Here is a 25,596-nt window from a genome sequence, read left to right on the forward strand (position 1 = left end):
AGATCAGCTCGATGTTGGTTTGGATCTAAACATGAGATTTGTTGACAATTAGGGAAAAATATAGAAAATTGTCGGCAACATCCTTTAAACTCTGGTGTCCTGCAGGTATTTCTCACAAGACAAAAATCACCCCAAAAGCTTTTTACAAGTGCAAAAAAAAGAAGACTGCAGGCTGGATGAAAGAAGAGATTAGACGGGAGCTTGACGTCCTCATATTTAAAATGTTTCAGTCCAAACTTGAAGTAAAATAAACTAAAATGACTAAAAGGTCGCCTGTAGTCTGATTAATTGGTTTCCAGCACTCAACATTAAATGGTTTTGTTATATTCAGACACTTTCACACAGTGAGGAAGACCTCTGCTCTCTCTTTCTCTCTCACACACACCGACACACTCTAACACAATTAAAACCTGTGAGCAGTGCTTCCAAACTATAAAATTGGGGTTAATATGAGGTTAAATTTGTGTCATAATTGAACAAAATCTCCTAAAAAACTCAAACAAATAAATACATTTAAAAGTTAATAAAAACTAAACCAACTGTATCTACTAGCCCATTTCATTCCTATTTTTACTGATATACTGAATATACTGATATTGAGTATTTCACGTTGTAGTTATGTTTACAAGTATTGCCAAAAACAATAAAAAGTTACTATAAAATGATTTATTTATATTTAAATTTATACTTTTTTTTTTTTAATTAGTGGGAGATTTTTGTTCATAATGACACAAATTTAATCCAGTATCTTAATGAGGTAAATCTGATGCATGTGCACAGACTGAATCTGGTTTCACATGAATAACTTTCAGATTTTAAACCTTAATTAATTTAAACCTTAATTGTAAAAAAAAAAAATCCTGTTGACTCAATTATGTTTAGATATGAAAACTCAATTTAAAAGACTTTAAACTTGAAAATTCAGGTTACAAAAGATCAATCGATCAATCTTATCTTAAAGGAATCGATCAGATCTGTCCTGTCACCTGTTAAATAAATCATCATTTTAACTTTAACTTACATTTTGGACCTGAAATTGTGAAGAAAAAATTAATTTAAACTAGTTTTTCAACTTTTCTTTGCTTCCATACACTCAGTATTGATGTTGATCTATTAATTACATGAATAATCAATAATCTGCATAATTAAACAAAGCTTTATAAAGCAATTATATATATAAACTGTCCAGCTGGAGAAAAGCTTGTATTGATTGAAGCTAATCAAAGTTTATAATTATTTCTAATTAAAAGACCTGAAACCTTTGACAGATAGATGTCGATCAATACCGATTCTTCCGTCACACACACACACACACACACACACATACAGACGAAGAGTGAAGCGAGTCGTCTTCTCCACAGAGTACAAATAAAAACAGAACAGACATTTATTGTGCCAGAATCTACTGTACATAGTCAGAAACATAATGTAGTGTACCATGAACTTACAGCAGCATGTAGTGAATCATATAAAAAGAGCTAAATGGAATGCTTTGTTCAGTAATACTGATTTGTACCATATAAGGAGGAGAGGGAGGAATGCAGTCATCATCATCATCATCATCATCATAATCATCATCGTCATCATCATCATCTTCACCGCCACGCTCTGTGCGATGAAGAGGAGGTATCACGTCACCAGAGGAACAACAAACTGCTATACGTGTTCATCACCACAGAAGAAGAAGTCAGGTAACTCATTGTAAGACTTTTCTCGGGTTGAGTCTCTTCCTGTCGTCTCCGCTGTGGACAATTAAGTTCGGTACGTGAGAAAAAAAAAGCACGTGTGTGAGCAGGTGGGGGAGGGGCCGGGGGAGGAAGAGGAGGAGGAAGAGGAAGGGGGTCACACAGTGCTTTTGGTGGGCAGCTCCGTGCTGTTGTGCCGCGTCTTGCGTGACGTCCCGTCGTCTCGCGGCCGGGCCTTCTGCAGGTTGGACATGGCGGCGGTGCGCTCGATGTCGATGAGGGCGTAGAGCTCGGTGCGGCGGGTGGGGGTCGTGGGGGGCAGCGGGGATGTGGGGGTGCGCGGCGTGTGGGGGTTGCTGCCGTCCGACGCGCCTTTGTTGCCGCCGCTGTTGTCCATCTCCACCTCGATGTAGTTGAGCGTTTTGGGCGGCTCCGCGTGGCCCGGCAGAGCCGGCCGGCGGAAGTCAAAGTTGAAGATGGTGGGGCCCTCGGTGCGGCGGCGGGCCGTGTCGGGCCGGTGCGCGCTGAGCGGCGCCGTCGACACGTTCTCGGTGTTGACGTAGTTGTGCGAGCACTCGAGGGCGGCGGACAGCGGGTGGGAGTAGGAGTGGTGCAGCAGACTGTGCTGCTGGTGGTTGTAGCCGTTGAGCGACGGCGTTTTCAGGTTGCAGTTCTCCTCCTCCTCCGAGCTCGGCTTCCTCGCCTCCCACACCGGCGGCAGCGCCGGCAGGTTCTCGTAGTCCAGCAGGGCGGTGCGCCGCTGGGCCGAGTTGTTGACATTCTGCAGGTCGGGGGTGAGCGGGGGCGGGCGGTGGCGTCGAGGAGCCGTGGCCGGATTGGACGAGGAGCCGTTGGAGTGTAGGGGGGTCGGCTCGGCCTCGGCGGGGGCCTCCTCCGTGTGGCCGTTAGTCTCTCGGGGCTCCTCGACCTCGTGCGTCTCCAGCTGACGCTTTTCTTTCTCCTTCTCCATCAGCTGCCTCTGAACGGGGGTGGGGCCCAGCACGAAGCGCACGCCCTGCTGCTCCAGCAGCACCTGGGGCTCCGTCTGCGGGGGCAGGGCCGGCGGCTCGGTGCGGACCCTGGGAGGAGGCGGTGGGGTTGGCGGGCACTGACACTGGGGAGAGGTGGGACTCTCCAGCGGTGTGGTGACGGTCAGCGGGCTCGGCTGCTCCTCCAGGAGCCCCGTAGTGTTTACATAGGTGTGAACCTGAGGGGACAAAAACAGCATTAAATATATAATAATGGTACAATAACACTGTGATACTGTTACTACATGGAGATGAAAATACTACAATCAGTACTACAGTCAGAACTACTGTCTGTACTACATCTTACCGCTTCATCAGCCACCAGCAGAGGATGAGTGGACTCTTCTCCCACAGAGGGCAGACGGGTGCTCGCCACAGACGGGTGGCGGGTGGAGGGGTGAGACGGGGCCTCGCCCACAGAGGGGATCCGGGTCCCACCGTTTGGCACCGAGTACCCAAGAGCTACACACACACACACAAAGGGAGATACATGCGCTTTAATATCTGAAGTATTCATGTATAGATTGTGTGTATACCTGCAGGAACGTGTGTATACCTGCAGGAGTGTGTGTGAGGAGTGTGTGTGTGTATACCTGCAGGAGTGTGTATGAGGTGTGTGCATACTTGCAGGAGTGTGTGGGTGTATACCTGTGTGTGTGTATTTCTGCGGGAGTGTGTATGAAGTGTGTGTATACCTGTGTGTGTGTGTGTGGTGTGTATACCTGGAGGAGTGTGTGTGTGGTGTGTGTGTGTACCTGCAGCAGTGTGTGTAAGGTGTGTGTATATCTGCAGGAGTGTGTGTGAGGTGTGTATACCTGCAGGAGTGTGTATGAGGTGTGTGCATACTTGCAGGAGTGTGTGGGTGTATACCTGTGTGTGTGTATTTCTGCGGGAGTGTGTATGAAGTGTGTGTATACCTGTGTGTGTGTGTGTGGTGTGTATACCTGGAGGAGTGTGTGTGTGGTGTGTGTATACCTGGAGGAGTGTGTGTGTGGTGTGTGTGTGTACCTGCAGCAGTGTGTGTAAGGTGTGTGTATATCTGCAGGAGTGTGTGTGAGGTGTGTATACCTGCAGGAGTGTGTGTGAGGTGTGTATACCTGGAGGAGTGTGTGTGTGGTGTGTGTATACCTGGAGGAGTGTGTGGTGTGTGTGTGTACCTGCAGCAGTGTGTGTAAGGTGTGTGTATATCTGCAGGAGTGTGTGTGAGGTGTGTATACCTGCAGCAGTGTGTATGAGGTGTGTGTATACCTGCAGGAGTGTGGGTGAGGTGTGTGTATACCTGCAGGAGTGTGTATGAGGTGTGTGTATACCTGCAGGAGTGTATATGAGGTTTGTGTATACCTGAAGGAGTGTGTGTGAGGTGTGTGTATACCTGAAGGAGTGTGTGTGAGGTGTGTGTATACCTGAAGGAGTGTGTGTGTGTGTGTGTGAGGCGTGTAAGGTGTGTGTATACCTGCAGGAGTGTGTGTAAGGTGTGTGTGTACACCTGCAGGAGTGTGTGTGTGTGTGTGTGTGTGTGTATACCTGCAGGAGTGTGTGCGGCCTGGTGGTTGGGCTCCAGCACTGCTTCCTCCACCACGCTGATGCTGTGGCTGTGCATCACCTCCTGCAGCATGTTGAAAATCTCCTCGGCTCGGGAACATTTGAAGGCGAAGATACCTGAACACACCACAGACACAACAACACTCTTAACACTCTGCTCTATTACAATAACATGACAAACTTCTCTTAGATATACATCAATTACCAGAAACCATGAAGTTCACTCTGCAAACTAAAACCAGAGAAAACAGAGAACATGTTGAGGAGAAAGGAGGAGAGATACGAGCGTCTCTGAGAACTTTCTACACAATCAGTCAGAATGTGGCACAAAGCTGCTGAAAGGTGAGAGATGGAAACTCAACTACAGATTTATCGTCTAAAAAAAAAAACTCCACATGAACGTTTAATTACAGCACATAAAAATATAAAACTACAAATATATTTTAGTTGAAGTTATCTTTTAGACTCGGTTGTATTGCTGCTATAATGAAGAGTTAATAAACAGAAATCTAATGTATTTTAAACAGTTTAACAACTTTATTCTGTTTTTATATCAGATTAAATACATAATTCTGCATTTGTTGGCTTCTAAGGTTGCAAATAAAGTTGATTATTTTCGTTTTTAGTGCTAAAATGATGATTCGATAGAAAAAATCTCTACCAATTTTGATAATTAAATAGTTTTAAGTGTTCATAAAAGCAAAAAATTATGAAAGAAATGTGTCCAATATGATGATTTAATGCATTTCTGTTTTATATCATTATAAACAGATTTTTTGGTTCTGTTGGTGAAGATAAAAGATTTGAAGACAAAAACTCTGGACCTTAATACATTTTATGGCATTTAATACACTTTTTTTTTTTAAATTACAGATAAATTGATGATAATAATCATTAACCTCATCACTAATCTGTCAATTATTGTCTCAACTCATTTATAAAAAATTAAAAAATAGCGACGATGTCCTTTAACATTTTCTTAAACCCAACGTGACGCCTTCAAATTGATTTATTTGAGTTTTTTTTGTCAGAACAAAGCTCCAAAACTCAAAATATTCAGTCTAATTTTGTGTAAGACAAAAAAATACCCACAAATCTTCACATTTTTGACCGTTTTGCTTTAAGAATAAATTACTTAAATGTTTAATAACTTATTAAAATAGTTAATTTTCGACTGATCATTAAACTACATGGAAAAACACAGATCTTACCAATGTTAGATCTTCATTTTTAGCAATTTATAACCTTTAATTATAATAAATATTGAATTAAATTAAACCCTTTTCAACACTTAAAACACCAGAAATCATCATTACAGATCAAAACCATGCAGTGAATGATCAATAATGACGATAATAAGAAGCTATGTGAAGCTTCGGCTCCCCGTCAGACTGAGGGAAGAACTACCGAGGGGGAAAAAACTACAGTTACGGCAACACACGAGGGACAAACCAGGCGACTTCACACAAGGAGAAACAACACTAACTTTTACTTCCTGTCCCACCACACCAAATACACACACACACACCACTGTGATAATCAATACTGGACGTCTGATCACAGTATTGGCTGGTTGGGGGGAGGAAGGAGGGGGGACAGGAACACACGGAGACTTACCGAAGCCTCGGACCTACTGACCCCCTCCCAAACCCCCCACTGTCTGCACACCGTCCGTATGACAGCGTGGGATCAAAGCAGCAGAACCACAAACATGTCACATGACCTGCTCTCTAGCGCCACCAGCAGGTTTCAGCTCTGTATCTAATAACATCTCAACAGCTTTAAAAAAAAATGGTGATTAACTATTCCCCCCAAAGCCCAATGTGACACCTTCTTTAACCCTCACATACTGTTCAGGATCAAATTTGACCCTTAAAAAAAAATGTTTTAAAATTTGACAGCTGTAAAAACACCCTATACACATTTCTTTGTGCTAGACTTTTACCAATGTGACACACAGTGTAACAAAAATGGAAATAAAATGAATAATTTTTGTTCGGCGGATACACGTTTTTTTATGCAAACGTACAAATTTGACCTGTAAAAGTAAAAAATCTGCATTTAATTTTGTGCTTTCTGCTCGTCCAAACTCTCCATAAAAGACACAAAACCCTCATTTAAATACTGCTGTCTGCACCTGTTTTTATTAGTGCAGTTATTCTTAGTAGATCTCCTGCAAAACACACAATCTGTTGCCCTGCAGACACAATTTAGTACCTTTTATTTAGGATCTTAGTAAATCAGGCTCATAGTACACTGCATGCTTTCATACTACTATATTAAGTGTAAGTACAGAAGAAGAGATTTGAGACACAAGCTTCAGATTTTAGAGATATAAACGTCTGTCGATTTGTTGGAGTTGACGTATTAGTTTGAGGTGAACTAAGGTTTAACCCTCCTGTCGTCCTCTCGGGTCAAATTGACCCCATCTCTTTTGACTGTTCCTTCCTTCCTCCCTCCCTTCTTTAATTTTTTCCTTTGTTCTTCCCCTCCTTCCCTCTTTCTTTGCTCCATCCTCCTTCCATACTTCTATCCTCACTTCCTTCCATCCTTCCTTTCTTTCCTACCTTCCTTCCTCCTTTCCTTCTCTCCTTACTTCCTTCCTCTTTTCCTCCCTCCCACCCTCCGTACTCCTTTCCTTCCTCCCTCCCTCCCTCCTTACTCCTTTCCTTCCTTCCTTTCCTTCCTCCCTCCCTCCCTCCTTACTCCTTTCCTTCCTTCCTTCCTTCCTTTCATCCCTCCCTCCCTCCTTACTCCTTTCCTTCCTTCTTTCCTCCCTTCTTCATTGCTTCCTCCTGTCCTTCCTTGACCTGAGGACAACAGGAGGTTTAATATCTGTGTTCTCTAATATAAATATGTTAGTTTTGTATTTATCCAGAGTGAAACATCTCAACAACAGACGATGAATCCTACTGACTTTTCCTCTCGTAGTGGATGAAGCATTAACAACATGTTCTTATAGGATCGGATCTGCTACAAAGTGGAGCTCATAACCTCCAACATGTAGATGTAAATACACTAAAATGTGACAGTTTTGCATATTTATTAGATGAACTTGAGGTCAAGAACACCAGCGCAAGGTAAACTACCAAAAAAACCCATTTATTATATTATATTTGTCTATAATTGAGTCTTTACTAATAATAAAAATCTTTGAACCGTAAGCCCTTAGACTGTAAAATGAGTAATGCAAGTGCTTAATGATATTATATATTTAAAAAAATCAATCCACAACAACATTTATTCTTCTTCTTCATATTAATTTCAGGCCTGTTTATGTATAACTGTAACAACTATCCACTAAATGTTGACACTCTCGCTGACTTCCTGTTTTCTTTTGAATTTCGTTCTGCATGTTTCCAGCTGCCAAAACAGGCTGAGCAGAAGGATCATTTTGGATTACTTAACTTAACTTTGTGTATTTATATATTTTTTAAACACACAACAACAAAAACAACACCAAAGCAAATTCCTCTGATTCTGATTCAACAAACACATGAAACCAGAGCTGCTCAATCTGTGATAAAAACCACAGAACACGCTGCTGCTGCTCTGTGTAACATGTGAGTGAAAGCTACAGCCTTCATCATCATCATCATCATCTTCATCATCACCTCCCTCCTAACAGAATAAACTCGCAGGATAAAGCAGACAAGGACGTACCTTGGCCCGTCTGGCAGCGTCGGCCGCTCTCAAAGGAGAAGAGGTTGGAGTCGTAGCCATAGCGCCGTAGGCACAGGTAAGGCCACCTGACGTCGTCACGGCGATGGGTGTGGAGGACCAGCTCGGCATCGGTCAGCTCCATCACGCCAGAGCCCAGCTCGTTCCCATCGTCGTCCACGTTGATCACCTGGTTTAAAAAAAATAAATAAATCACAAAACGTTAAAACTGAAGCATTTACAATAAAATATTCTTAGTTTGAAACCCCAAACTTGACATTTCATCACCTTTTAAACTGATATGTTGGATTTATTTCCACATCCAGCAGTTTACTGATCAACATTATCATTCATTAGGAATCTTAAGTCCAATATTCACTCTCTTTTAGCTCTGTTTTTACTCTCTACCAACTCCTGAGGGAAATATCTGGAGCTCTTTAAGCTGCTAAATGCTCCACTATGTTCACCAGCTAGTCTACAGATAACTGCGTCTGTTTCAGCTGGTAGTGTACAGTGACTTTTATTCTGAAAACGATGCTATGAGAGCGCTGAGAATGAACCAAAACAGTAAAAGTTGCAGCCGGACAGCTAAACAATGAGCTGAAACTCAACTATAAAGCTCCGTAAAGCTGAGAGGAAGCTGCAGAGTCGCTGATAATTCTTTGTAGGTTCATCACTATGAGACACTAACACATTACACACTGATCATTATTATATCTGTTTATTTGTATGCATCATTTTTTAAAGGCCTATTATTTAGCTTGACTCGATGCTACAAACATTTAAACTAAACTAAACTTGAGCTGCAACTACTATTTTCATATATAATTAATTTGCTCTTTATTTTCTTTATTAATCATTTAGTCAATAAAATGCTTGGGGAAAAAATGGCATCCACAATTTTTCAGTATCCACATCGATGTCTTCAGTTTGATTGTTTTGTTCGACTAAATACTTATCAGAGAATTATCATCTCTGACAAATGAAAAAAACAGCAAATCAAAACCTCCAAGTAGCTGAAAACAGCAAATATTTGTTATTTCTGTGTAAAAAATTAAGAAAAAACTATTATTAGATAATAGTAGAATAGCAGTAGAATCACCAGGGGTTCAATAATAAGAATAAGAAATGTTCCTTTTAGGTCTTTTTTTAATGTAAAGGACTTTATTTATGTAATTTATTTTGTTGTAAAGCAGTATTATTATTATTCTATCCTTATTATTGTTATTCTATTAAAGTTTTTCAGCAGGCAGAATAGTAGAAGGATCACCAGCAACACAAGTAGTAACTGTATAATCGGTGTTAGACCTCCATTGGGCAGTCCAGCCCTTTTCATAATAGGCTCTCAAACTACAGACAGAAATAAAAATAACTCAAGATATTAAAAGGTTTTTAATAAAAGTGTCAAAGGCTTGCTGAAGCTAAATCTGAGCTGTAAGTTTTTTTGTAAACTTGTAAACAAAATTTTTTTTATTGTTACTAAAAGCCGAACTAGCAGCTGGAGTTGGAAACTAGCAATAGCGAGAGGACAACAAGGGTTAACTCAAAAATGAGGTATAATGTAAATTTAAATGAGGCCTATTGACCATCTTTTTTTCTTTTTAAATAAGCGGCAGAACTGAAATCAGCCCCAACTGTGAATATTTTTAAATCCAGGTTAAAAACACTTCTTTTCTCCTGTGCTTATGATTGAGCTCTTTATTTCAAAGCACTTTAACTTTTAATCTTTCATTTACACTCTATGTCCTTTTAATGATTTTAAATCAAATCATTATTTTATGCTGCAATCTTATTTTTAATGCTCTATTATAGTATTTTATTTCTCTCTCTTTCTATGTTTCTGTACTTTGTCTTTATTATTAGTGTGTGTGTGTGTGTGGGGGGGGGGGGGGGGGGTATGTATGTGTTGGATGATTGGGTTTTATTTTTATATCTCAAATTCCTTGTTTTTTCAATTTTTTCTGTTAAATGTTTGTTTTATGTAAAGCACATTGAGTTGCCACTGTGTATGAAATGCGCTATATAAATAAAACTGCCTTGCCTAAATAAGTGTAAAAGCTGTGGTAATAAGGCGGAGTGACGTTGGCTAAAAAGGTCTATCACAGAATTGGGTGATAATTTATATCTTATGTTTTATGAACAGTCAAACAAAAAGACGACAGGAGGGTTAACTTGTTTATAAGGAGTGGAAGTGATACTGTGTTCATTTACATTCTTCCTATTAAATAAAGTGAATAAAATAAATAAATACATAAGTTCAGTTCACAGATGAGTTATTGACAAGTTTAAAATCAGTCAATCGGATTAAATTATTACATATTTTCACCTTGTTTTTTGTAATTATTCAAGAAGACGACAACTTTTATTCTCTTGTGCTGTTTTTAATGTTTCTTTTGGCTTTGATTTGATTGGTAGAGTTTAAAAAAAGAAGAAGGTGTAAACAGTGGGACTAGAGGGACTTTACCAACACTGAATGGTTGTTATTTTGTTATTCATCTAAAATTTTGTTGTCATTTCTATTTTGTTATTTTTACCATGCTTGAATAAATAAACTAAACTATTCATTAAAATCTCTTTAAAAAAAAAAAAGGGAAAAAAAGAGGCAGAGACATGAACTCTTTCAACTCCTCTTTAACTGCGTGGGTGTTAAAAAAAAAAACAACAACCCACAGACATCGACTGAAGCAAAATGAGACAATAAGAAAACATTCATTCCTGTTGAGGTGAAGCGCCGTGAGACAAAAAAGAAAGAAAGAAAAAAAAAAAAACACTCGGGGGGGAGATTGAGAAAGAGTAACGAGCCGGGGTTTGTGAAACGCTCCCCGACCGCAGTCATTAGTGAATAATCCAGGGTGTGTGTTGACAGACTCCTCCTGACTCCGAGGTCGCTGTCGGGGCACGCTGAGGCACGAAACTCACCTTGAATTTACTTTGATGATTATCTGGAATTGACTCTTTCTCTGGACAGCTTAAACAGCTACCCATGGCTTCTTCAGAGCACCATCTGATGTCTGGGGGAGACAAACAAAGACAAACATGTAGAGAGCCCAGAGAAAACTTACACGACCGCTGATAGGGAAGCAAGTACGTGTGTGTGTGTGTGTGTGTGTGTGTGTGTGTGTGTGTGTGTGTGTGTGTGTACGTGTGTGTGTGTACGTGTGTGTGTGTGTGTGTGTGTACGTGTGTGTGTGTGTGTGTACGTGTGTGTGTGTGTGTGTGTGTGTGTGTGTGTGTACGTGTGTGTAGGTGTAGGTGTTTTTAGCTCACCTAGATCCTGCCTCCAGTAGCCCTGGTCCCATCCTCAGAGCCCGAGGGACACTCATGCTTTTGTTGCTCTGCACACATGAACTGCACTTCTAAAAACAAACAAACAAAATATTTTCATTATTGATTCATCTATTCATTCATTTCCTGATTGACAAATTCAATCATTCGAGGTGTAAAATGTCAGAAAATACTGAAAAATATGTGTAAAAGTGATGTATTTAACTCTTAAATATACTGTTCAGGGTGAAATTTGACCTATTTTTTACATGTAAGAACTTTAAAAACACCATATAAACATTTATTTTAACCAGACTTTTTCTAATGTGGACCACAGGATACAACTATGGAAATTAAAAGCTTCATTTTCTTATTTTTGTGCAGCTGATACACATTTTTATATATGCAAAAGTACAAATTTGACCTGTGTTATTTAAAAAAAAATCAAAAATCAGCATTAAAATATGTTGTATTCATCATATTCTATAAAATATTGATTGTGGATGTCTTTTTTCCCATAAAACTAATCAAACATGTAGTAATGACTGACGTGGAATTGGTGTAGAGACTATTTATGAGTCAGAATATGAACAGTATGTGAGGGTTAAATGTTTGTTTTCTCTAGAGAATATGAGTCAAACTGAGAGGACTTGTGAAATCTATAAACAGTTTGTATGTTCAGACAACATCCGGTACATTTACAAACACGTAAATATGTTTAGGAACGTATCAAATTATTATTTTAATTACTGATTAATCTAAAAGGTTATTTACTTGGTTAACTGATGAACCGTTTTGTCTTTAAAATGTCAGAAAATACTGAAAAATGTGCTTTTAAATATCTTTAAATGTCTTGTTTTGTCCGATCAAAAGACGAAACCCAAAACATTTTTTTATTATAATAAATGTATTGTCATATGACCAAAAACAGCTTCTTTCTTCACAGTAAAGAAGCTGGAAATAATGACTGTTTGGCTTTTTTTTTTTGCTAGAAATATGAGTCAAGCTCTAAACATGAGTGAGCAAGTGACTTGTGAAATCTACAGTTTGTATATTTGATGACATTTCAGCCTGCAGCAAACTTCATCAGTTACTGTCGGAGGTTGTTGGAGGGAAGCTGGTACATTTAGAAATGTACAAATGTGTGCGGGAACGCAACAACTTATTATTTTACTTATTGATTAATCTGAGGATCGTTTTCTTAATTTACTGATGGACTTTTTTGTCTATAAAATGTCAGAAAATACTGAAAAATATGAGTTATAATTTCAAAGGTTTGTTTAGTCCAATCAAAAGACTAAAACCCCCAAAATATTATATATTACAGTAAATTACATATGACAAATTATGATTTTAATTATTGATTAATCTGAGGAGTAAGGAACTGTTTTGTCTATAAAATGTCAGAAACAGTGAAAAATACTAACTAAACAAGTAATTTCCCAGAGTTAAAAACAGTGTTTTTGTTTGATCAACAGCTTTTAACACAAAGACATTCAATTTACTTTCATATTTGATAAAGAAAAGCATTAAATCATCAAATCTGATGAAGGTTTTTGGCGTATTTTCTTAAGAACTGAATACAATCATTATCGAAATAGTTGTTGATACATTTTCCATCAATCAAAAGGTGAAGTCTTCAATTTAGTTGTTTTTTCTAACCAGCAGTCAAAGTTAACGACATAAAAGACAAATAAATCTTCACATTTGAGAAACTCGGAACAGTTATTTTTAACTTTAAAAACGATCAAGACAATGAATCTATTATCAAAATAGTTGCAGAATAATTCTTAGTCGATTGGCCAATTGATGAATCATTGCAGCTCTAAATCTAATTAATGTAGTATAACATGTAATATAACTTGATAATTAACTCTTATGTCAATAACTGAGATAACGTTGAGAGACCTGCAGAAATGTTAAGATATAATAAGAGCAGAAGCTTCCTGACAATACGATGATACCCATTGGATAGTTAGAGATGTGTTTCTATGTGATGTTACGTCTGTCGGATGTCTTAAGTGTGGACGTACCTGCTTTAAACCAAACAATTTCCTACAAAGGATAAATAAAGTATCTATCTATGAACATGAGTGTGATAGATGATGACACTCTACCAGAAAGACTGTGTTTAAAAGGTATTTTAACCCGTGACTGATCAACTTGGCTTGATTAAACTTATAATGACCCCGGACCATCATTTATTTCAGACCCTGTAATGTGAACTTTATTTTCTCCTTTGGTTTACAAACTGAAGGAAAGTAGTGAAAATGTCAATAACAGCTTTGTTAAAGTCCAAGATAAAAGTCTTCAGACATCTTGTGAAGCAATACATAAGATACTATCATAGTTTACTACTACAACATAGTTCCTAGTTTCTAGCTTTGATACCAAGATAGAGCGACAGCAGGCAAATATTCACATCAGGAACCAGATCTGAAGCTCAGACCCGTCAATTTATGTTTCAATTTTCTACATTAAAAACATGACAATCCATTGTCAAAATAGTTGCCGATAAACCTTCTGTTGATCAACGGATTGTTTTAGGACTACAAATGTGGAAACTAAACAGCGTTAAAACTATGGATGGGCATCAAGAACCAGTAGTAAGTTGGTCCCAGTTCCTGACTGGTCAGTACTGGACTCACTGGTCAGACTGAAGACAATCTCTCATGTTTTGTTGTTAAAACTGGGTGGAAACCATTGGAGAGTTTTAAAAAACCTTGTATTAAAGAACCAATCCAAAGACTTTCATATTGAGGTGTAGGGGATAAGGAGAAGGTTAATTAGCAGCTGTTTCTAAATGCAACTACTGTGCATTTAGATCTCCGTTATCTGGTATCACAAGATTAGATTAGTACCGAAGTACTGAGAGCTTCCTAAACATAGCGTTAAAACTAAGGGATGGATATCAAGAACCTGACTGAACCGAACACTTTGCTCACAGAGGCTAAAGACAATCTCTCAGGTTTCATTGTTAAAACTTGGGGACTGTATAGCAGAACCAATCCAGGGTCTTTAGGGTGTTGAGATGGGGTGCAGGTTTATTAGCAGCTGTTTCTAAATGCATATACTACCATGCATTTAAAAATCCTCAGACTTTGGTAGGTGGAGATTTCTGATGTCTGGTATCGCAGGACTAGGTTAGTACCGAAACTGTACAAACACAGCGTTAAATTTAGGGATGGGTATCGAGTGCTGGTACTAAATTGGTACCAGTTCCTGACTGGCAGGATTTGACTAACAGGTCAGACTCTTAACACTTTGCTTATAGAGACTGAGAACAATCTCTCAGGAAACAACACGAGTTTTCACAAACCTGTATTGCAGAACCAGTCTAAAGTCTTTGTCTTTAGAGCAGCCCTTCATATTGGGACGATGACATGGGACGTAGGTGTGGTAGTGGTTGTATGTAAAAGCAACTACTACCGTGCATTTAAAAATCCCCAGACTTCAGTAGGCAGAGATTTACAAGGTCTGATATTACAAGGCTAGGTTAGTACTGGAAATACCAACAAGTTCTCGGACAAATACAGCGTTAAAACCAAGGATGAGAATCAAGAATCGGTGCTAAATTGGTCCTGACTGGTCAGTACTAGACTCACAGATCAATCTATAAACACTTCCTTCATAGAGAATGAGGACAATCTCTCAGGTTTTGTAGTTAAAACTGGGTAAAAACAATTACAACAAAGAGAGCTAAAAAACCCTGTATTGCAGAACCAATCCAAAGTCATTAGGGCGGCCCTTCATATTGGGGTGACGATACAGGGTCAAGGGTTGTAAGCGGCTATTTCTAAATGCAACTACCATGCATTTAAAAATCCTCTTACTTTGGTTGGCGGAGATTTACGATATCTGCTATTGCAAGGCTAGGCTAGTACTGAAAATACAAACAGGTTCCTGGACAAACACAGCGTTAAAACTCAAGATGGGTATCAAGAACCGGTGCTAAATTGGTACTGAGGGCACTAGGGGTCTAGGTTTGTCAGCGGCCGTTGTCGCCGCTATTTCTAAATGCTACAGTGCATTTAAAGATCTTCAAACTTCGGTAGACATAGATTTACAATGTTTGCTATCACGAGACTAGGTTAATACTGAAAATACTAACAGGTTCATGGGCAAACACAGCGTTAAAACTAGAGATGGGTATCAAGAACTGGTACTAAATTGGTACCGAGGGTCCTAGGGGTCTTAGTTTGAAAGAAAACAACAAAAAACAGACTTTGGTACATAGAGATTTTCGAGACTAGGTTAGTACCGAAAATACATTCACATTCCTGGAAAAACGGTGCTGCTATCGGCATTTATGTAACTTTAATTCATTCCAACATAGCTGGCTTAGGTGGTGGTAACGCACCTTAAAAAGCTGAAAAAATTCAAAGAAGATGATGACGACGCTACACTGCCGAGCCGACCAGGGTGAGTCATACATGGAGGCGGGAGAAGGAGATCAGCCCATAAGACCAGAGGCCTCGCCTGGGCTTGTCAGACCCTGAGATAACGTTATCTTCTACCTTCTGTTTAGAAATGATGAATTTACAGCTCACAGCAACTTACTGCGATACAGTCTCTGGTTTTGGTTTGATATCTAATGTCAGCAACACTAGGTATCAACCGCAAGTGACGTAGCATAGTTAGCATGTATTGGCTTGTTTCTAGTACGTGAATAACATCTATTTTTCTCCCAATTGGCTTTAATCGTAATAAAAACGTGTTGTTACTCACTCAGGACGAATTTACGTATGTTTGTAAATGAATAACTGTTAAATCAATCAATAAAAGGTTTGATAAGTATTGGTATCGAAAAAGCAGTTTCTGTATTGATAAAATCTTATTGATACTCATCCCTAGTTGTAGTTAAGTAGTTAATAGTTTAGTTTAAGAGTTGATTGAAGAGCTGCATATACCACTTATATCTCATTGTTAATAACTCTGTTCATTATTTTTCCTATTAATTGATTGGGTATTTAGCCAATAAAATGTTATATAACACTGAAAAATGTCTTCAGATGTTTTATTTTATTTGACCAACAGTCCGCATATTTAAGTAGGGTTGCAACTTATGATTATTTCCATTATTGATTTATTTATCGATGATGTTCTGCATCTCAATAAGTTGTTTGGTCCATAAAATGTCAGAAAACGGTGAACAATGTGGATCACGGTTTCCAAAAAACACAAAATGACATCCTCAAATGTTTATTGCCACAAAGGAATAAAGAAACCAGTAAATATTCACATTTGAGAAGCAAGGACCAAAGAATTTGGAAAAACAATAAATTGATTATTAAAATAGCTGGTGATTAATTTAACGGTTGGCAACAAATTGATTAATCGCTGCACCTCTAATGTTAAGATAATAATGTTAGACAACATATTAAACAACACAACATAACGGAGATATTAAATAAGCAGAGGATATTTGGAGGTTTTGATTGATAAACTATCAATTGTTGTCAAATCATTTTCTATTGATCAAAATTAATTAATATCAACCCCTGTTTGTATTGAAATACAACAAATCTGGAGCTGCAACGATGAGTCGATTTACAGAAAATTCATTCAGATCAGATTATTTTTCACAATTTAACATTTTATAAACAAAAAAATCATTGATTATGACAATAATTGTTAAGTGCAGAGACATTTCATTTTAATTGATGACTTGTATGAATTGTAGTATTATTAACTAATCTGTTGATTATAGAGCTGAAGTTATTAGTCAATTAATTGATGTGCAAATCTGAAAATTAATTGGTAATAAAACTAAACATTCACTGATTTCAGCTTCTAAAATTTGCTGTTTCTCTTTGTGTTAAGATTATTGTGAATGTAAAATCTGTGTTTTGGACTCAAAGAGACTTTAAAAAGAAGTAACTTTGGGTTCTGGGAAGTTGTTAAGGATGTTTTTTTCTCTATTTTCCAAAGCTTTGTAGACCAAAAAGCTTCATATAGAAAATAACTGTAATATTGATAATTAAAATAAGCATTAATTGCAGCACAAGTAGATTATTTAAATTAAACAACAACAGTCCAAAGACCAAAAAAGATACTCAGTGTATAAAACTGACATCAGAGGACACGTCATTTTCTCTTCAGTCACATATTGATTAATCAGCAGCAGTTTACTGACAGGCACAAACAATGAAAAAAACCTTCAGCTTTTTAAATATTTGAGATGTTTGTTTTTCTTTCAGCTCATGTGTCAGTTAAGTTTCAGGATTGTTGGACAGAATAAACAAACTATAAAGGGTGGTTTCACAATTTTTCCAAGTCTGTCTTAAAACAACAATCAGGAGCCAAAATGAACATGTTGTAATGATTCCTCCTGTTCATACTGACCATTAGAAGATCCCTTCATAATGCACTTATAATGTAAGTGATGGAAGACAAAATGAATCTGAAGCTAATATGAAGCTTCAGTCGTCCAAATAAGTCAAATCAAGTCTTCTATGTTTCAACGTTACAGTGTTTTTAGTACCAAAGTCCCTCTTTTTGTCCGGACTTGTAATCCGCAAATGTCTATGACTGGGTGATGAAGTTACACCATTGGTCAGCTGAGTGTTGCCACTTCCTGTATCTGCTTCAAATTAAAAGCCGTCATTTCAAATTAAAAGTCCATCTAACATGCTATTTTAGTGTACTAAAACAGTACGTTAGATTAAACTGTAGTATGAAACCAATAAATTGCAAACTATTTACGAAGATATATTACAGTATGCGTGTACTGGACACAACATCGACATTAACATCCCACAATGCAATGCAGTAGTGACGACAAAAACAACAAAACCATAACAGACAATGACGCACAGCGACGAAGGCTTAACATCAATAAAGCTTCAATTTAAGTGTAAGTTTATAGTTTTACTTCACTAGGCTCAATATATTCTTTTTAAATTAGTTCAGACATAATGGTTGGCACTGGTTACGTGCCTCTTAACTGGCAAGGAGGCTCTCAGGAAGTGACGAAAAGACACACAATACTGTTTATTTACACAAAACTATGTTGAACGATAGTACACATATTGAGTATATGTACTAACTAGTATAGTATGCAAATTTGGACAAAGTGATAGCATCTTTAGCTTCAGTGCTGTTATGTATTTCCCAATGGAGGACGAAGAGGAGAATGAATGAATTAAACCTCAAACTCCAAACACTGTTATGGAAAGTTTTTGCCCACTGATATCTAAACACACACACACACATACACACACACACACACACACACACACACACACATCTCTTCCCCATCTCTCTCTTTCCCCATACTGCTTCTTCTAGCTACTACGACCCACGAGCGGTCAAGTGTGGTTTTATATGACGGGTGAGGTTAGCTCGTCACCCCTAAAGTCACATTTGATTGGGCGATTATTTTTTTTTGTAAACACCCCTGAGTTCAAGATGAATCATCAAACTTTTGAAACCATTTTACAGGAAGAGGAAGGACAAGAATTCTGATGTAAAAAAAACACTTAAAAAATATATAAATATTTGACATATAATTGGCAAAAAAACAAGATAAGTAAACTGAAAAATGTGCATAGGGACACAGGATTAAGAAATAAGGAAGCGGGGCCATATAGTTTTCATTACAGTGGTTCTTTACAATCCCTCAAGTCCATCCACATACTAGGATTTGACTTGTTGTTTCTAAATTTCCACCACAGCTCAACAGGGAAACACAAAGAGGGAATCTGATGCTAAAAAGACTGTAAATGTGTCAGATATCCACTTGATATGACTAACTCACACTGATGAAGCTCAATAGAAGCTTCAGCATCTACTTTTAAATGTCCTCCATCACTTTACATTGAAAGCACATGTGAAGGAGGATCTTTTAATAGTCAGTATGAACAGGAGGAATAATTACAGCGAGGAAAAACATGTTTCACTGTTGATTTAAGACACTTGAAAAAAATTGTGAACTCATTCTTTAAAGTTTAAATAAGACTATGAGCTGTCAACAGTAAAAAAACAATGTGTTATTTTTCATATATTGCTTTTAGATTGTTTAAATTTGAGGAATAATGAGGTAAAACTATCCTCTATTGTACAAATACTGCACAAACACATAAGAAAAAAGTATTTTATGTATAAATTAAGTTTCTTTTTCAACCTTTTAGATGCATTTTTACACTAAATGACTATGTGGACATCACTTTACACTGAAAGCACATGTGAAGTAGGATCTTTAAATAGTCAGTATGAACAGGAGGAATGATTACAGCTTGGAGAAAAAAACATGTTTCACTGTTGATTTGAGCATCTGACTGTCGATTTAAGACACTTGGAAAATTGCGATCTCATCCTTTAAGATTTAAGTGACACTATAAGCTGTCAACAGTAAAAACTAACATGTTATTTAATTCATAAACTGCTTTGAGATTGTTTAAATTTGAGGAATGAGGTAAAACTATCCTCTATTGTACAAATACTGCACAAACACAGATAAGAGGAAGTATTTTGAGTATAAATACAGTTTCTTTTTCCACTTTTAGATGCATTTTTACACTAAAAACACAAGACTTTTAATAGTCAGTATGAACAGGAGGAATGATTACAGAGAGGAAAAACATGTTTCACTGTTGATTTGAGCATCTGACTGTTGATTTAAGACACTTGGAAAAAACTGTGAACTCATCCTTTAATATCTAGTAGCTCTAATAGTTGCCATACAGTTATGCCATATGATACACCAAATTATTACCTATTAGCTTAACCAGTTTTAATCACTAATATCATTTCAGGCTTGTTGAGCATGCCTTGTGATTGCAGGTTTAATTAAGTCTATGTGTGTGTGTGTGTGTGTGTGTGTGTGGGTGGACACACACACACACACACACACATTGGGGGCAGGGTAACTCTTTAGTTTTCACTATCACTTTCCAGTAACTAGTAAAAAGGTCCTTACACAGTGTGTGTGTGTGTGTGTGTGTGTGTGTGTGTGTGTGTGTGTGTGTGTGTGAGCAGTGTGTTTCCCCAGTTAACCATGTATGGGTGTTTACCAGGACGAGCTGCTCAGGGAGTCAAATAAACCCCCCCCCCACCCCCCCCCCAAAAAAAAGACACACACCAAAGGGAGCCGCTAACTAACTTATACAAGTTTGGACTAGTTAACTACAGCTGTGGCTTTAGTTTGGAGTAACTTTAACATTCATTCCTCTCTCTCTGTCCCTCTTTCAGTGTGGTGTGATAGTGTAATGGCAGCTAGTTAGCACAGAGAGCTAGCTGACCTCTCTCTCTCTCTATGTGTGTGTGTGTGTGTGTCTCTCTATGTGTGTGTCTCTGTGTCTCTATGTGTGTGTGTGTCTATGTGTGTCTCTCTCTCTCTCTCTCTGTGTGTGTCTCTATGTGTGTGTGTGTGTCTCTGTGTCTCTATGTGTGTGTGTCTATGTGTGTCTCTCTCTCTCTCTGTGTGTGTGTGTGTCTCTGTGTGTGTGTGTGTGTGTCTCTATGTGTGTGTCTCTGTGTCTCTATGTGTGTGTCTCTGTGTCTCTATGTGTGTGTGTCTATGTATGTCTCTCTCTCTCTTTCTATATGTGTGTGTCTCTGTCTCTCTTTCAGTGTGTCCCTCTCTCTCTATGAGTGTGTCTGTCTCTATGTGTGTGTGTGTGTGTGTGTGTCTGTCTCTGTGTGTGTGTCTGTCTTTCTCTCTCTTTCAGTGTGTCTATCTCTCTCTTTCAGTGTCTCTCTCGCTCTTTCAGTGTGGTGTGATAGTGTAATGGCAGCTAGTTAGCACAGAGAGCTAGCTGACCTCTCTCTCTCCCTAGCTACACTAATTAGCTCCTATGCTACCCCAGTTAGCACACACACACACACACACACACATATACACACACATACACACACTCACTCACTCTCCCTCTCTCTCTCTCTTTCTCACTTGTAATGTAAATAAACCACATATTTAAAGAAGCTATACTTACCGTTGGTGAATTAAAGCATCCAAACTTTTCCCGGACAGACGTTAAGTGAAGCGGCTCCTCTCTTTCTTTCTCTCTTTTTTCTTTCTCTCTCCTCCAAAAAAAAAAAGAAAAAAGAAAAGAAACGACGCTAGCTTTAGCTGCTACACCAGCAGATCCTCCATCTTTTCCTTTCCCCCTCTCTCTCTCACTCTCTCACTCTCTCTCTCTCTCTTTTTGCTGCTGCTGCTGCTGCTGCTACACAGAGCGCCAAAAAAAAACAATCACAACTTCTTTTCAAAGGTGTCTAACGCCGGTTTTAGCGTGAATTAAACGACAAAAAACGATTTAAATCCATCGGTAATCCTCCATGGTTTACTACTCGGTGTGCGATGTCGTCCTAACGCACTTTTTTCACCCTAAAATAAGCCTGTTTTGCTCGAGTCTCGCCGATGCTAAAATCTCTGCAACTTGGCTAAACTTCCGAGAGTTCAGCAGGCTCAATGTGGTGGCACGGCGCATGCGCAGCTGGTGTGGTTTTTTTTTTTTTTTTTTTTTGGGAGCAGCCAGCAGGGGCCTCTCCCTGCAGAGGGACACATAATGAATGACTAACACAGAAAACATAATTACTTGTTTTATTCAAACACCCACACACAAATGCGTCACGATATGTCACCATGCACACACACACACACACACACACACACACACACACACACACACACACACACACACACACACACAGCAGGGTTATTATTATAGTTTTGACATTTTTACATTATTTGTTTTTTTAGTTTTGCTCTTTTTTTAAATTTCAGTTTCGTTTTTAGTTAGTTTAACATGTGGTTAAGTAGTTTTAGTTTAGTTTTTATTTTGTGGAATTGACTAGTTTTGCTACACACACAATATAATATTCACATGAAGCCAAAAAAAGGCAAAAAAGAGTTAAACTGTTACAGAGAGGATGATTTTTCTTGTCTCTCACATTCCTTCACAGGGTTATTATAGCCTAGTTTTGAAATTTCCATTAGAAATGCTTCACGATATGTCACCATACACACACACACACAGCAGGATTATTATTATCGTTTTTGACATTATTTTTTTATTATCTAGTTTTGCTTTAAATTTGCTTTTTTTAATTTCAGTTAAGTTTTTAGTTAGTTTAAACATGTGATTAACCCATAAAGCATCAAATAATTGCCAGGAAATTAAAATTAATAAAAAAGACCTTCTGACAAGTAATTAAAAAAGATTAAATTAAATAATATTTTGCATCTATGAGTTTTGTTTTGTATCATATTTGATACACTGAGAATATTTTGCTATGTATTATTCATAGCATGATTTTTTTTAAACACACAAAAACACACCTTTTAAACTTTTTTATGCATGATAATAATATATAATGCATGAAATGAAATAAAATGAAAATATGATACACTTTAAGTAGTTTTAGTTTAGTTTTTATTCTGTGGAATTGACTAGTTTTGCTACACACACACAATATAATATTCACATGAAGCCAAAATAAAAAAGATTTAAAAAAAGACTAAAACTGTTACAGAGAGGAAGATTTTTCTTGTCTCTCACATTCCTTCACAGTGACTTTTACAGTCATGTTGCAGCAGGTATGCCTCCATTATGGATGAATAATCATAGAAATAACAGATTTCTACATCTTCTGCTGTGTTTCATCAACAATATGCTCCCCCCCCCCCTCTTTCAAAACATAATTGCACGGTTTAATGGATGAGTTCACAATTTTATTAAGTGTGTCTTAAAACTTTCCTCGCTGTAATAATTCCTCCTGTTCATACTGACTATTTAAATATGCCCTTTAAATGTGCTTTCAATCCAATTATTTAGTGCAAAAATGCATTTAAAAGTTGATTTGAAGCTTATATGAGGCTCCAGCAGTCTGAGTTATAGTCATAATACAGTGAAATCTGCCAAATTTGGACGACTGAAGCTTCATATTAGCTTCAGATAAACTTCACTATGCACTTATATTGTAAATTGCATTATTAAGGGATCTTAATATGGCCAGTTTGATCAGGAGGAAGAAATACATGTTCCTCTCTGCTGTTTTAAGCCATATTTGTAAAAGAAATTGTGAACACTTCCTTTAATTTTGTAGGAAAAAACCACATAATGCACACTTAAAATACACATTTATGATTTAATAAAATCCTTTTCTCTTTTGCTGATACAACAAATCTGTCACGGCTGCACAACGATACAACACTGAGGAGATTATTTAAAGGAAAAAATACAGTGGAGACCGTCAGGGTTTAAAACATCTGATGAAAGCTGTGTGGTTGTTAGTCTGATCCAACCACACAGTCACTATTACACTGTTAAACATTTAATAAATAATATCAAAGGGGTTTTTCTTTACAAATTTAGCTTTGCTTAAGTATTGAATGTTTAAAGGATGGGTTCATAATTGTTCAAGTCTGTCTTAAATTAACCCAAATGAACATTAAACCCTTTTTTTGCACCTTTTTTTTTGCTGTAATGATTCCTCCTGTTCATACTGAGGATTATAAGATCTCTTCATAATGCACTTATAATGTAAAGTGATGGAGGACTAAACCCACAGTCCTCCTTCTGTGCAAAAATACACTTCAGTGTTTTTATAAGCACCTGATTGTAGCTTGAAAACAGACTTGAAAAACTGTAAACCTGTCCTTTTTTTAAATCTACATAGTGAAATCATTAAGGCATGGATGGATTATGAGGGAGCAGGATGCATAAAACGTCTCTTTTTAGTGACATTTTGCAGGTGAAGCACACCTGTAAAGTGCTGCTGTTGGTTTAAAAAAACCTGCACCATGTTTTCCCACAGTGATACAAATATCATGCAAACCACTGCATAAACCTCAGATGAATATAAATCACAAGTCAGACTTATGATAATTCACCCTGAGGGGAACATGAACGTGTGAATAAAATTTTTATAACAAACCATTTGATAGTTGTTGAGATATTTCAAACATAGCTACAGGAGCATAAACTTTATGAGCTCTGGTATCTATAATATTAAATGATCTGTAGCTACACCTAATGAGTTGTTGCTTGCCCTCATGCAGGAGGAGGAGGAGGAGGTGGAGGAGGAGGAGGTGGAGGAGGAGGACAGGCAATAAAACTATTGTTGTGTCATATTACCTGAATGCTGAATACCGCAGAAATTAAATCTACGTTACATCACTTCCCAGCAACAACCTCCACAAAAAAAAACCAGTTTGAGCGAGGTGCAGCTTCTGCCTATCTGAGAGTGACTTTAACCATTAAAACATTCCTTTCTCTGTGCTAATACAAAACAAGGGCAGGCAGTAATTAACCCTTATAATGCAGCTTTTAATTGGTATAAAGTTTCTGCATGAATCCACAAGTTTGATACTAATTAGGCTTTTGGGGGCCCCTTATCCTGATCCTTATCCTGTGCCTTGGAGACCACCCCTCCCCCCCTTTTTTTTTAGAAATCCATCCATGCATTATGAATCACTTTCCAAAAAACGTTCACTACAGAATCTCATTTAATATTTTTTTTTTTATAATTTAACATAATTGCAGCGTGCACATACTGTATTAAAACTTCTAAACACAATGATCATACATAACTTAAAACAAGCAGCCGTTATATAGAAATATTAAAGCAAAATATATACAAAAACATACAGATATGATGTCAGTATATGTACACGTATGATGCATAAATAAATCATATAGTTTTTTTTCTCTATTTAGAAAATATCTGTAGATGAAAATATATAAACAGTGATAGAAAAATAAAGTTCCCTGTAGTGCTCAACATATCTTTCAGTAGTCAATACAATCTTTAACGTCTGGTGCACAGCGTCTCTGCGGGGCCCAAAACAACACAAACAAACACAGAGGATCAGTATGTTTGACGGGAAGATATTTAAAAAAAGCTAAATGTGTCTGAAAGTTAAAGGAGATAAAAGACAAGATTTAACCTTCCTGTCGTCCTCCCGGGTTAAATTGACCCCGTCTGTTTTGACTGTTCCTTCTTTCCTTCCTCCCTTCCTTCCTTCCGTCTGTCCTTCCTCCCTTCTTTCTTTCCTCTGTCCTTCTTTCCTCCCTTCCTTCCTTCCTTCCTTCCTCCTTTCCTTCCTTCTTCCTCCTTTCCTTCCTTCCTTCTTCTTTCTTTCCTTCCTCCCTCCTTTCCTTCCTTTCCTCCCTCCTTCCTCCCTCCTTTCCTTCCTCCCTCATTTCCTTCCTTCCCCCCTTCCATCCTCCCTCATTTCCTTCCTTCCTTCTTCCTCCCTTCCATCCTTACTCCCTCCTTCCCTTACTCCTCCCTCCTTTCCTTCCTCCCTCATTTCCTTCCTTCCCCCCTTCCATCCTCCCTCATTTCCTTCCTCCCTTCCATTCTTCCTCCCTCCCTTCCGTGAATCGAGGACAACAGGAGGGTTAAAAGAGATGTGGGTCTAAACTAGAGCAGGGAAACCTAATGATGAAGACGATGATGATGATGAT

General features: G+C 37.9%; 2 protein-coding genes across 2 annotated transcripts in view; both read right to left on the minus strand.

Moving 5' to 3' along the window:
- Nucleotides 1-1,373: 1,373 nt before the first annotated feature.
- LOC133981657 (fibroblast growth factor receptor substrate 2-like) lies at nt 1,374-21,628 on the minus strand. Its single transcript, XM_062420463.1, has 7 exons — nt 21,115-21,628; nt 11,183-11,271; nt 10,835-10,926; nt 7,919-8,105; nt 4,238-4,372; nt 3,021-3,175; nt 1,374-2,892 (listed from the first exon to the last, which is right to left on the minus strand). Exons 3-7 carry the CDS (start codon nt 10,898-10,900, stop codon nt 1,843-1,845), a joined length of 1,593 nt encoding a protein of 530 aa, XP_062276447.1. The 5' UTR covers nt 10,901-10,926; nt 11,183-11,271; nt 21,115-21,628; the 3' UTR covers nt 1,374-1,842.
- A 932-nt stretch (nt 21,629-22,560) lies between these two features.
- The window catches only part of LOC133981886 (receptor-type tyrosine-protein phosphatase beta-like), a 57,251-nt gene continuing 54,215 nt past the window's right edge, over nt 22,561-25,596 (minus strand). The window contains exon 32 of the mRNA XM_062420753.1: nt 22,561-24,957. Coding sequence (XP_062276737.1) covers nt 24,935-24,957 — 23 coding nt within the window. The 3' untranslated portion in view covers nt 22,561-24,934. The remainder of the gene's footprint in view (nt 24,958-25,596) is intronic.

The sequence above is a fragment of the Scomber scombrus genome, chromosome 6 (assembly GCF_963691925.1).
Source record: "Scomber scombrus chromosome 6, fScoSco1.1, whole genome shotgun sequence".
Taxonomy (NCBI): Eukaryota; Metazoa; Chordata; class Actinopteri; order Scombriformes; family Scombridae; genus Scomber; species Scomber scombrus.

Bases quoted from the DNA above. Each gene is read 5' to 3' on its own strand.
- LOC133981657 (XM_062420463.1), bottom strand. From the start codon at position 10,900: ATGGGTAGCTGTTTAAGCTGTCCAGAGAAAGAGTCAATTCCAGATAAT. The intron at 8,106-10,834 runs GTGAGTTTCGTG...TTTTTAAACCAG, and splicing joins ATCATCAAAGTAAATTCAAG to GTGATCAACGTGGACGACGA. The intron at 3,176-4,237 runs GTATACACACAC...GTGTGTGTGTAG, and splicing joins GGCCGCACACACTCCTGCAG to CTCTTGGGTACTCGGTGCCA.